Here is a 14,769-nt window from a genome sequence, read left to right as displayed (position 1 = left end):
AAGCAGTGGTATCAACGCAGAGTACTGTGTGTGTATTTCTTTGATTACATTATTCTTTTTGCATCTATTAAGGTTTTGATTTCACGCGACTTCACATACATTCATACAATATATTTCGTTACTGTTTAAAAATTCGATTACTGACTGCCCGTTTGTAGGTATAAATTTAATTAGTGACTGCCCGCGTACATTTGCAGTAGACTTTTTTTATATTTCATATTTTGGCTATTACGAGAAGGTATCTAAATACAGGCCTGGTATTTCGTATGATTAATGTGCGTGGCTATATGTATGTATATATTGTGTATTATTTAAAAAAAACAGCAAGGTATATATAAGATCTATTATAAGACCAAATTAAGCATATTATATACAAACTCTACTGCAGCAAAATTTGCTTTTCACTTCTTATTTCTGATGCTTTTCCTTTTTTATGAATTGTTATTGCCCAGTAAGCAATTTGATAACAAATTGTTGCCAAATTGGCATCAAATTCGCTCAAAACTTGGTAACAAATCCAGTGCCATCTGTGTCCGCATTAAGCTTGTGTTTTGGTGACAAAGCTTGTTGACATAACCTGACAGCAAATTGACGGCAAAAACCGAGCAAAGCTTGACATGATTTGACGTCAAATTGATGGCAAAAATCGACCAAGATCTGCGCAAGACAATCTGATAGCAGATTGTCAGCAAAAACCGAACAAATTCTGCAGCTTTTGGCCATTCATATAAAAGTATATATTTAAATAGATTTAAAGCCTTAACCCTAAGTAACAAAATGATGATAAGTTTTGGTCATAAAATGACCATTAGATAATTAGACATTATATAAAATCATATATTAATATGTTAAAACATATAAGTAAATTCAAATAACTTAATTTATAAAATTAAAGATCTTTTTGGACAGAAATTGTTTGAATAAGTGAAAATCGAACAATTATCTGTCCGATTTGCCAAAAATCAATTCAATATCTGAATTTCCTGTATAAGAATTATGTCAAAAATTGAACTGATAGAAATATATATATTATAATATTATTAGGATTTTGTAGACTTTATATACACTCATGACAAGAATTTGAATACGGGTATAGATAATGAATAACGCGCCGCATAGCGATAAGCGACTGAACTATTTTATAATACTTTGTAATAAGCTGCAGATTTTGTTCGGTTTTTGCTGCCAATTTGCCATCAGATTGCGCACTCTAGATCCTGCTCAGTTTTTGCCGACAATCTGATGTCAGTCATGTCAGCAAGCTTTGCTCGGTTTCTGTCGCCAATTTGCTGTGTAGTTATGTTAGCAAGCTTTGCTTGATTCTTGGCGGCAATCTGCCAGCTTAATCGGTAATAACAACTCTTGTACCAAATTTGTAGCCTTTTTGCTGACAATAATTTGTAGCAAGCACTTGGCAATATCTGTTAGAACAGACCTGGCTGACTGGGTGGTTAACTTAAGAATGTACTGGCTATACAATCCCAGACAAAAGTTATTTCAATTTGAAATTGATAAAATTCTACGCTTTTGGATTAAGGTATGTATCATATGTGTTTCTATCATGTAAAAGTGTAAAGGATATAAATAATGCCAGTTGATTTTGGCACTACAAATAAATATATTTGTACATTTTGCAAATTTTATGATCGTCAACAAAAAACAAAAAACGTTTGGTGAATTTCACCTGAAACCAACCGTAAGAAAAAAAAGATGTTGCGTATATTAGTAACATTTTCGGAATTTCGCATTGCTTTTTTAATTAATAACCACAGATTTCTATATAATACTAGATCGCTAACTCCTGCGAACACATAGCCCCGAAAAGTATGTACAACGCATGCGCACACAGCACATACACACATGATTCCTACTTAGATCACGGATGTGTAGATTTTTACTTCTCATATGTGATACATACTTTTTGGGGTCAATTTGTTGGTCAGTATATAAGGGAGTTAGCGGTCGAGATTCTAGATAGTTCTATTATATAGAAGTCTGTGTTAATAACTCTATAACGAGTTAGTGAATAGATATCAACTTTTTTAAAAAACGATGCTCAGTATTTTATTTACTCACAAACAAAGTTTCAGAATATTGACAATGGTGCTTCTTCATAATTTCGTTTATATAGGGTGTCCGATAAGTAAGTGACCAAATGAAAGGTGGAGGTAGATTGGATCAAACTGAGTCGAAAAATCCTGAACCATTTTCTTAATAATGCTTAATAAAGAAATTATTGTTGAATAAAGTCTGGCCAATTAGTGCCAACCTTTAGCCGGGCGCACGTTGATGAGCCGCGCGCCGTGAAGTGTGCACCACTGCCACGGTCTTACATATAGATCTGGAAACTTCGGTGTTTTTTAGTGGTGGGGAGTGTCACCGTTTTTGAGGCATGAACCTCAGTTTCCCATCCATTCAAATAGATGTGCTACAATACTGGGGTCTAGTATCTATAAATATATAGCAGCAGATAACCTCATCAAAGCTACCGTTGTGTCATCACTCATCACTGTCATCAGAGTCATCAGTCGTATAGTCTCGTGCGGGGGATAGTAAATGTTGTAACGTTTATCACTGAAGTATTCAAAATATATTGCAAATTGCATATGCCAAAAGCGTGCATTGTGCCCCTAGGTTACATTGTTGCAGGTGGCGGAAGCGAGAACTACCATCCTTGCTTCAAAATCGGAGACACCCTCATCCTACAAGTTTCCAGACCTGTATGTAAGACCGTGACTACCGCATATTATCAGGCGCGCGGTTCACGACGTGCGCCCAGCTAAAGGTCGGCGCTGATTGACCAGACTTTACTCAATAATAACTCCATTATTAAACGTTATAAGAAAAAATGGTGCAGGACTTTCCGACTCAGTTTGACCTCATCTATCTCCACTTTTCGCTTGGTCATTTATTTGTCGGACACCCTGTATAATGAAATATGCTAGTTAATATATTAGTCCATAAGAACTCATGCAAAATTAAAAGTTGAATGACTCATGAACCGGTTAGGGAATCAGATTTTACATGTTCAGATAATAAATAGAGATAATAAACAATCTATTAAATTTTCAGAGTATTGTCAATGTTAGACTGTTAGCACCAGTACATTCTTAATATGACTTACTAAGCTATATAATGCACAGCTTCTTGAGTGAACATTCGACTCGTATTCGGCAGATCCCGATTCAATCCTCACTTGTTTAGGGGTAATTGCCAGTTGAGTATGCTCTTTCAAAGGCGTTCTCAGCATTCACACATGCAATGATTTAGACATGTCTCCGTGTCTGCTACTTCTATGAGATACACTCGTATTTATAATTTAATTATTTTTTATCTATTAATTCCTTACTTATTAATTTTTAATGAAACTTTATTCTCCTAAGAGTTCTTCAATTCCATCATCCTTATCGGAACCATCCTGCTGTTCCACTGTCATTTTGTATCCCAATAGCTCAAGAAGATTTATGTTAAAGTAATAACTCAAATTAATTCCTGGTACCAAGCGTTTCAATTCTTCGATGGTAGCCTTAGCTTTCTCAGTGTCCCCTATATTGGCATAATGCTGTGTAATTGTCGCGAATAAATCGCCGCGACGCACCGACTGTTCCAGACTGGGTCCTTGGGAATCTAGTAAATATCGAATCTGTTGCATTGCCGTCTCTGTCTCACCCTTCTCAAATAATCTACATAACAAGTAAAAAAAATAGTTGAATATACGAAAAAAATATTTGTATATCTCATAATTAATATAATGTGTAGGAATAAAAAGTGGAAAAAACTTCCATTATTTAAATAAGAATAGACTTATAGATTAATATTTATAAACCGATAAGCACAATATTTTTGTACGACAATATAATATCCATAATATTGCAAATGATAGAGCAGAATATTTTAATCTTACTCGATTCTTCTTCAACATCGTTCTGGAATCGTATAAAACTCTGTTAAAAGTGACATAAGATGTGAGGTCTGAATATCTCAGTTGCCCGGAAAACGAAAGACTCGGGTTCGATTCCCGATTCAGCCACTCGTGTCTCATACTTTTCCAGATCCGCAAATGTTGTTTTCTAACAATTATTTGTCAGGCTGAGGAAGTGTGTAAATGCCCTACACAGATACGGCAGTGCCGCTACCACTGAAGAGATGGATGCTTGGTTCGTGCCTCTTATCGCCTTAAATCCGCCCCTCACTTCATTTATATACTTCCTCAGCCTGACAAATAATTGTTAGAAAACAACATTTGAATCATATACGTATTTTTTCTTTTTTTTTCTTTTCTTTGTTGGATTTCCGTTTACTATAAGATGCAGTACCATAATCTTATTTTCTGTATATATTTCCATATATTGATCGCAATTTCTCGCAAAATCCAAATTCGACGCCTCATGTTCACATAACATTTGTATTCGCGCATTCTAATGGCATAACATTTCATGAAAAACACTAATAACTTTTAATGTGAACTATATAAGCAATAACAACAATAATTTCTCCCTCTCTCCCTCTCTCCCACTCTCCCTCTCCATCGCCACTTTTATTATTAGAATAGAATATTTACATATAAATAGCCAACAAGTTTTATGCATATAATAAATTGAATTACACAATGTTATATTTTGCGTTTCATTTTTATTTTCAGACAATCTCGATTTAATTAAATCTTCGAACTTAGGAGAATCATCTTGATATAGAGTTAAAAGATCTTGGTATTTATAAAATTCGAGATTAGAACAATTAAAATTGATTATATAGTTCTTAAGACATTTTGGAAACGCCTCAACTCAGCATCTATAAGAACATGCAAAAAAATGGAGGTTTCTATTTTTAAAAGTCCAGCTGATCTTGAAAATACCATGCTACAGCCACCCAAAAGCCAAATCCATTGTACTATCATATGTTTTCTTTAAAATCCCAAAGTTATTGTCTGAAATTTGTTTCTTGATAATGCAATTTCAACGACGATGTAGTTTCTGAATTATTTGTTTAATTGAATCTTTCAATTGTCTGTTTTACACTCCATTATTTGCAATATTATAAATATTGTATCACCTCATAAATATCTATGCTTATATTAAAATGTTTATTTTTATTTACATTTTTTAATAAATTTAATTTACATTTAATTTTTATCTAATTTCTCACGAACTTTTACGTAACAAAGTCACTGATCGAATTTGAATTAATTTGTACTAATAAATTTAGTATTAGGATTTTGAGTTTACCTTTTAATATCCAAATAGCGTTTAATCGTTGACATCCTATTGTTGACTAATTCCACCGCTCGTTTGTGAACATCCGGATCACGCGGTGCCATTACCTTAATTAAACACCTACTAGCTTGATTCAATGCATCCAGCGCTTTCTCATAATTCTGAAATTCATCGATTTCTACCTGTGCACATGCCACATAAAAATTTGCTAATAGATCCATTGCTTTGCCTTTGGAATAGAAACTGATAATGTTTTTCAGAATCTCCGGTTGATTCTGCCAATCTAGAGATTGCAGATAATTACCCGCCATAATGTAGATCTCGCTATTTCTCGAGACTTGCGCAAAGAAACAGATCTTTTCGGTATCGCCAGACTTGAGCAATGCTTTCATAGCGCGCAGCTTGTTCCCAGCTTGTGTGAATTTTTTGGTCGCAAGGTGATAATTTCCTTGATCGAAACTGATCTCCGCTATTTTCTCAAGTATAGAGATTCTCAAACGTTCATATTCCACATCGTCATCATTTTTTTTTTCAGCTGTTAATTTTTCCGCGAGCTCTTCGGTTAACGCGACATTATGTTGTTGGATCAGCTCTAAAGCTGCCATGTAGTCTTTGCCAGTTGCGAGTAAATCTACCGCTTTGTCGATTTGGTCATTTTGCATGAAATAATCGGCGCACTTGCGAATCAATGTTGGATCGGAATCCGCATTTACATCCATGATAATTAGCTGTAACGCGCTATATTGTCGCGTTTTAAACGCAACATCTAAAGCTTTATGCAAGAGATTAGCTTTATGATATAATAGCACTGCACGATCTGGTTGATTGTTATCCTCATAAAACTTGGCAACGTCTATCTGCGAATGCCGTGGCGCTAATATGGCCAGAGGCCACAGTTTTTCCAGCATATCATGCTCCTGCAGATAATATATAAAACTTGGAAACACCTTTTTAAGCAAACCAAAATAAGTTAAATAAAACGTATAAAAGTGAATTGTTCTAGTTAATATTGCTTTAAATGTGGAAACTTGATTGGAAACTACTAGCAACATATAAGCCATACGCGGAATTGTTCCTCTTTCAAAAATTATAACATAAAGAACTAGCCAAGGACAAGAATAAGAACAGAGAGCTAAGGTGAAATTGTTACGAAAAATTCCAACTTTTCTTACGGCCTTATATGTCGGCTGTAAAATAAAAATTAAAAAAATTCATGGCTCTCGTTCGTGGATTTCGTTCTCTCTCCCTCCCTCCCTCTCCCTCTCTCGCTCATTCATTCAGAAGATAGAAAGATGGAAAGTTGAACATTTAATCGGTAAAAAAAAGGTAAAATGTGTCATTTAAGCGGAAACTTCTATAGTGTAATGTTAAATATTTCACCTTGCATAGTCGAATCGCATTCGTATAAGCTTTAGCGACTGTATAAAAATGAATCGCTTGTGTCACATTATTCTTCGATTCGTAATGCGCAGCAAGATGATACGCTGATGCGTCATGACCTGTTTTAGTTACTAGTTCGCATGCTTCGTCCTCTCTTTTGAAATAACAAAGTAGTCTTGTCATTGACAAAGTATCTTTTGCCTGCTCGTAAAGATGCAAAGCGGTCTCCATATCGCCAGTCGATTCGGTGTATTGGGCATGCCAATTTTTAATTTCTCTATGCGAAAGTATTAATATAACTCTATTATAAATGATTTTTTTTTTATATTAATATTAATATTAATCACTTACAATTCTTCGGAATTATTGAGATATGTGAGGAGCTCCCGAGGTCTCATCAAAAGCATTCTGGGTATTTCAAATCGATGGCAATCAGCTTTCGTATACATATCGATACCTTCTGCTATTTTACCTTGCTGCTCCAGTGTACGAGCGTAATTGTAATAGCTTGTTTTTTCGCAAATCTTATTTTCATTGCTGGCTAATTCAATTGCTTCCTTGAATTTGTTCCGTGCTTCGAATAGTTGTCCTAGCAGATCCAGACGTTTTGCTTCTCGAAATAAATGTTCAGCATCAGTCTGTGGTTTAGAGACCATACATATTTTGAGTAAATTTGCAACTTTAATTAAAAAAATATTTATATGTAGGAGAGACCAGGGCTAGTTGCCTGTAGGGATAGGTAAACTAATAATCAATAACTTTGCATGGATGCGAGCCTGATCGCGCCAAAATTCACTGCAGAAGCAAGCATTTCTCCTTCTTCAATTACGCCAGATGCAATGCCATGGTCGCATGTCATTACAAAATAATAAGTATATCAAAAAATTGACTATGTAAATATTTCTTTCAGAGATTTTTTGTTTTCACGTTTTATATAGCTATAAAAAAATGTCATAGTACTATTTTAGTTTGTTTATTAGACAAGCGATTGGGACCATTTCTGCTTGGATCCATAAATATTTAAAAGTTAAATAAAGATTTGAAATAAAAATAACTATTCGGGGCTTGTTGACTAACTACCTTTGAGGTATTATGATATAATGACTTATTTGTTATAGACTTATTTATTATAAGGGAGAATATAATATTACTATTTAAAAGGAAGTTTACTTTATTTTTTTATTATAAACGCGGATTTATCTTTTATTTATTAAAGTATTGTTTAGCTCATTCATATAATTGACAGTTAATTTTAAAATATGGCTTATGTCATCAGAAATAATTAAGGCTCCTGAGTAGTCGTCATGAAAATCAGAGTTGATATGGGAATAAAAATGCTGCGGTAGGAATAAAACCCTGTCTAACGACTTACCATATAAGTAAACTGAGTAGGATTTATTAGTAACTTTCGGTTTTCGGCTGGATTTCTTAACTCACACTTAGTGTTTCCCTCTTTAGCTTACCGCTCGATTCTTAAACCTATCGCACAATGCAAAGGAACAGCAACATATGGAATAGACAATAGGAAATCCAACGCGTCGGAAATTTTAATCCTGTTGCCTATTCCACATTCCATTGTGCGTTGATACACAGTTTCTGATAAGTTGAAATGTGGTTATTTCTGTTGCCTGTGTTATTCCCTGTTCCTATTGTCTGTTCCTTTGCATTATGCGATAGGCTTTAGCAATGCATGCCGTATCGTAACTAAGAAGCGCATCACTTTTTCAGAAACGTGTATATCACAAATGTAATAGCACAATACTCTAGTAACAATAAAATATAAATATTACTTCCTTAGAGAGAAAGCTTTGTTCTCGTGACAAAATTTTTTTCGAGTTTTTTATGCCAATGTATTCAGAATGTTCTATAACGTCAAAAAATAATGTTCTTAAAAAATGTCTGTATGTATGTATGTGTGTATGTATGTACGTATGTATGTACGTATGTATGTATGTATGTATGTATGTACCATATGTACGCAATTTGTTGTGCAACTGCTAACTTCCGCAATTTTTGAGATATCTAGTTAATTTTTTTTATATGAATAGAATATTATTAAAGGATAGTTGATATTGAATTTGATCAGAATCGGTGAAAAGGTTCATTTTTTATAAAATTTTGAATTTTTTAAGAAATGTCTGTACACGTCGTAACTTTCGCAAATTTTGAAATATCGGATTAAATATTTTTACATGGATAGATTATTATTAAAGGATAGTTGGTATTAAATTTGGTGAGAATCGGTGAAAGAGTTCATTTTTTATAAAATTTTGAATTTTTTAAGAAATGTCTGTACACATTGTAACTTTTGCAAATTTTTAAATATCGGTTTAAATTTTTTTACATAAATAGAATATCATTAAAAGATGGTTGGTATTGAATTTAGTGAGGATCGGTGATTGCTTCTTTATCTTTTGATTTCGCTCACAAAGCTTCCTCTATGAAAAAGCAAAAATTGAAAAATCCGCATGCTTAAAGGAGTTTAAATTTTGTGAGATAAAATGATGAGGAAGCCATGTGCAAGTTTTTAATTTGCACAAATCAGCTTGTTTTAAATTGTTATAGAACATATACGTAATTAATAATAGAATAATAATTATTTTTATTATTAATACAAAATATAATATTGAATAGAAAATTTTAATGAGAATTTATGCTACTAGAGTATTGTGCTATTATTTGTGATGCGGACGTTCCTGAAACTAATAAGAGAGGGGGGGATCTTGGGGTCACTGAATTGAAAAAGGCTTTTATACAGTATAATACTCTATTAGAATAGTACTTAAGCAAAGGAATAGGGCACAAAGTTCAACCATTTACGAGAAAATGATTTTAACAATATGGCTTTCCTTAAATTTGGCTCCCTTAGATCGATTAGTGAAAAGGCTGTGTAACTCGGGCACTAAGCGCTCTGGCTATCACTCCAACCCGGGTTAAATTCTTGTCTCTGCCACTCTTTTTCTCATTCTTTTTTTATACAATCTGGCAACCAATATTTATTCATGTAAAATAAAGTTAATTTAACTAACATTTTTTTTAATTTGCTCTTTTGAAAGGCAATTTTCTTTTAATTTACTCACGAAACTGCATAATTTTTATTCAATTTACAACCTTATTATTTTATGCATACTACCCGATATAAAATGAAGCAAATAAAACGCCACTGTCTCAACGTAGTTATAATTTAATACAAAATTACAAACAAATGTGCCAAAACTTTTATTCATCCTCGTTATCACTATCATCAACACTCTCTATAGATCAGTTACAACTGTTTGGATGATACTTGTCGTAAAAGCACGAAGCATCGCGCGAAGATGCCATAAAAATACATTCATTAGTTCACTACTAATTGAGCGTCTTTTCCCATGCTAAAGTATGCTTGGTTTGCTGCGAAATTGATAAAAGAAAGATCGATTTTTACAAATGTAAACGCCGTCTGGTTTCCTTCAACAAGCTTTTTGAAAAAGCATTGCGCATGTCGGGATGCAAAACGCACTTTATAAAGTGCGTATGGTGTGAGATAATTTGTTTCACGTGCTTCTACGGCAAGTATCATCCGAAGTTGTAGCCGATCTGCAGAAAATGTTGATGATAATGATAACAAGAATGAATAAAAGTTTTGGTACATTTTTTCGCATTTATTTGTAATTTTGTATTAAATTATAACTATGTTCAAATAGTAGCGTTTTATTTGCTTCATTTTATATCGGGTAGAATGTATAAAATAATAGAATTGTTGAATAAAAATTATGCCCAGTTTCGTGAGTAAATTAAAAGAAAATTGCCTTTCGAAAGCGCAAATTAAAAAAAATTGGTTAAATTAACTTTATTTTACATCAATAAATATTCGTTGGTAGATTGTATAAAAAAAAAAGAATGAGAAAAAGAGTGCTAGGAACAATAATTGAACCCGGATCTGATGCATGATTGCCACGCTCTTAATGCCCGAGCTACGCCGTCTTCTTGCTAATCAGAATAACAGAGTCGAATATAAGAAAAGCCATATTGTTTAAATCAAATTTTTTTGGAAATGACTGAGCATTCCTTTGCTCAAATATTTTTCTAATAGGGTACTTCTAATAGACTACACTATATAAAAGATATATACAAAGATATATAAATATACTATATATATTGTTGCGTCCGCTGGTTCGAGATTAATCGAAGCTCGCTATGCAACCGCTTTACACTCACACACTGCATCACTTCCGCACCCGAATAGAAGAACACTCGTTTAAGAAATGGGTATAACTTTATTAGAACAACAACACAACAACGTAATAAACGATAACCGAATGTAAAAGACGGAGCTGTCTCAAATACGGCCGTATTGCAAGACAGCTACACGAAGTCTGACATGACTGTCGTTGCTTATCAACATTCTATGATAAGCTCTTGGAGATGATCCTCCTCTATTATCTCGCTTCAGACCGATCGCCTTTAACGCGACGCAGGGACATAACATTACTCCCCCTCTTCTAAGATTGTCGTCCCAACAATTAATGCAGGAGGATAACAAGAAAATCCTTAGTTTCTTCAAAATATCAATTTCAAAGTTTCTGATGTGACTTTCTGTTTTACCCCGAACTGCTGCTCAGGCTACCGAATTGCACGCCGATCTCATTCCATTGCTTCCTCTGGAAACTAGAAAACGAAAAATCTTCAGACAAGAGGAGGGTATCCTCCGTGGACCCAACATCCTAAAAGGACTCCTCAAATCTTTGCCTCGGCATTCGCCCTACGACTCGACTGGAAAACCACGGATCAAAAATCGCGGGTGAAACAGTCTTCTGAGATCAGGAGTTTCTCCATATCTTTCTTTCTAATTCTTTTTCACGTCCGTTATTCTCTGAGATCAGAAGTTTCTCCATATCTTTCTTTCTAGCTCCTCTTCACGTCCGTTATCCTCTAACCGCCTTTCTTTTAAGAAGATTAATTTACAGAAATAAACAATTTTAAATAAATACTACAGTTTTTTTTAATAAGTATTTATAAATTAAGAATAAGTTTAAACGAAATGTAGATATGATTTCCTTTCCGACTAATAAATACTATAACTTTGTTAAATAATTAAGAATCGTTCGCTGCCGCCTCTCTAAAAGAAAAATTATTCTTCCGAATTACTTGTATAGTCATAGCTCTTTCTACCGCGAATTTTAATGAATTAACATTTTCTAATTGTAAAGTCCGCTTCAAAAATCTGTTCGTCATCGCAGCCATAAATTAAGCACAGGTAATCTTATCACGAGCTTCATGTATACATTCGAGGGAAGCTAAACGCGATAATCGCTCAATTTTCGCTCCCAAAGTTGGTAACTTTTCTTCTTCCGCTTTTTATCTTCTATTGGTAAACTGCGAATAATACGTATGAGCGAGATGCCTCTCCCCGAAACGCAATTCTAATTTATTTTTCAAATCTTCAAATTGGAATTGTTCCCTACTTCCAAAATATTCTAAAATCAAACGCGCTTTTTCCCGTAAACAAGCGGCGAGTGCTACTGACTTCGCGGAATCGGCTCAATTGTTTGCTCTCGAAATAAATTCAAATTGACTTAAAAATTCTATGGATAATGGGACACTTCCATCAAATAAATCCGGTTTTTAATTTTATATCCGATCTCATTAGTTATATTTCTAGCCGTGGAAACTCCATTTTCTCCCACAATTTCTGTATTATGGGGACGACTTAGCTCGTTTAAGCGTTGTTCCATTTGATGCATCCTCTTCTCCATTCCGCGAAGCATTTCATTGCATTGCTGCAGTTGTGCCTTAAATTCAGCTCGCTCTTGTAAACGCTCTTTGTGTATCTATCGAATCTCCCGCAGCGCAGATTGAAGAGTTATCCTCTCTAGTGATGATCCTGGTGACGCGGTTTACACCGTCGCAGTTTCCATCGCCATTTCCGGATCTGCGGTATGGAGCAGAGTTGCAGCTCGAAGCCTTTTTCGTAACTTCAGTTGCTAAATCTCGTTTAATTATAGCCATAGCTGATTGTGCGCTCCCGAATGAGCTCCCAAAATGTTGCGTCTGCTGATTCGAGATTAATCGAAGCTCGCTATGCAACCGCTTTACACTCACACACCGCGTCACTTCCGCACCCGAATAGAAAAACACTGGCTTAAAAAAAAAAAACTTTATTAGAACGTAATAAACGATAACCGAACGTAAAAGACGGAGCTGTCTCAAACACGGCCGTACTGCAAGACAGCTACACAGTCTGACATAACTGCCGTTTATCAACATTCCATGATAACCTCTTGGAGACGATCCTCCTCTATGATTTCGCTTCAGACCGATCGCATTTAACGCAACTCAGGGACGTAACAATACGTTACATGTTAACTACAAGTTATCAGAATGTTACCCACATGTCAGAAATTCTTATGCAGCGCCTCACGCTGCAAATTGATGAACTATGAGGCGTGAAAAGTGACATCTTGACAGCCCAAATTATTCTTGCATGCCATTTCGTAATTATTCGCTTTATACTAGTGTTGTGATGTGTAATGTATTTGTGAAATTTATAAAACTGCCCGAAAACTTAGCAAGGAAAGTACTATGTAGAAAGAACATTTTTCGCTTCTTTCGACAGTCATCAAACCACATTTTCCCGCATGACTAGGCTTACTTTGACACTCATTTTACGGTTATTTATTAATTGTCAATGAAAAAACTTAGTTTTCGGACAATTTTACAAATATACTAAAGCGATTTGTAGTCTTGTTTCTTTAAAATATTTTTTTATTTAAAAATGGCACGCAAGAATTCTCAGCGTCAATTCTCGCTTCTGACTTCATCATTCCAATATGGCCGCAGCGACTACTCAGAAGTCTTAATATTTTGTAATAAAACAACTTCACTGATATTGTGCTATTTTATTACTGCTGAGATAAACTGCAAATAACATTCTCAATAATTCCCGTCAACCTGCCCCTTTGTAAGTCAACCAACCCCGATAATGAGATTGGTTGATCAACATGGAAACTATAAGAACAATATTTAAATATATTAATTATCATCAAATTAAGCTAACTTTAAGAATTTAATCCGATAGCCAAATATATATCTTACCGAAGACAATAATATTTACGCTACAATGATATTTACGCTACGATGATATTTCTTTCATGTATTTCATTAAAAACCAAATATTGAAAAACTGGCCTACCAGCCCCTGTCTCCCCTACACTTAATGACTTACATAAAGACCAAGTTCAACAGCTAGTATTCCTACTTGTGCTTCTAAATTCAAAGTATCATTTTGCATCGCTTCACGTAGAGCCCGTGCAGCATTGGCTTGCTTCATGTGACCCAGACAGAGAAGAGCCATGTTTAATTGCTTTGTTTTCACACACATTTTAGCTAGGCTCTTCCAAACAGCCTCGTTTTTTATGGATTTAATGGCCTTGAAAGCCTCCTCCATATTTGCTACACTAATATGATAACTGAAATCCATCACTGCCTTTTTCGTGATAGAATCGCAATCTCCCAATTCTTCAAAGTCTCTCATCAATAGCTGCACAATCTTACTGTTTCTATCCAAATTCTTTTCAGAATTCAGGATAACGATATATGGCGAATGCACACCTAACAATCGACAATTCTCGTCAGCTATCGGTTTCACATCTTGCACAACAATATTATGGTCTGATGTTGCAAATAATGATACCAATACTACGGGAGCTTGTGTAATCTAAATAAAAAGAATTATAGATTATTAATATTAGTAATCATTGTAAGCTAAATATTATAACTATATATTAATTTTTTTTGTCTCCTTATTTAGAACTTATAATTCATGATTTTTTCAGGATGTCTACTAAAATCTTGTAACATTTCCTGAAAATTCTCTGATCTTCTAAATATTTTGGTTCAAATTCCAGATAAAGAGAATTTCTAAAAAATTTTTTTGGTACAACTTAAAATAAATTTTTTTTTATTGTGAACCTTTTCTAATGCTTTTTTCCTCATACAAAAGAAAAGCACAAAGGCTCTTAAGTTTCAAGTGCTAGATTTATAAATATACTAAAAAAAACTGAATAGTTTTTATAAGATAAACATTTTTCACTTGTATAACATTTTCATTTTATCACTAAAAATTACAATAAAAAATATGTACTGCATATTCAATATTTTTTTAGATATTGAATATATAAACAGAGATAAATATATA

General features: G+C 34.1%; 1 protein-coding gene across 1 annotated transcript; it reads right to left on the bottom strand.

The window, feature by feature from the left end:
- Positions 1-951: 951 nt before the first annotated feature.
- Positions 952-14,289, bottom strand: LOC138944542 (intraflagellar transport protein 140 homolog; the record flags this gene model as incomplete). The annotated part of the gene is made up of 5 exons (XM_070315364.1): positions 952-3,683; positions 5,226-6,130; positions 6,594-6,870; positions 6,945-7,231; positions 13,798-14,289. Coding segments are annotated over 5 exons (2,274 nt in total), but the record flags the coding sequence as incomplete, so codon positions are not given.
- Positions 14,290-14,769: the final 480 nt, after the last annotated feature.

This window comes from Polyergus mexicanus, unplaced genomic scaffold (genome assembly GCF_030449975.1).
Source record: "Polyergus mexicanus isolate NDT 795.1 unplaced genomic scaffold, iyPolMexi1.0 SCAF_253, whole genome shotgun sequence".
Taxonomy (NCBI): domain Eukaryota; kingdom Metazoa; phylum Arthropoda; class Insecta; order Hymenoptera; family Formicidae; genus Polyergus; species Polyergus mexicanus.
The sequence above is the reverse complement of the archived record's forward strand: the minus strand, read 5'-3'. Positions and strand labels throughout refer to the sequence as shown.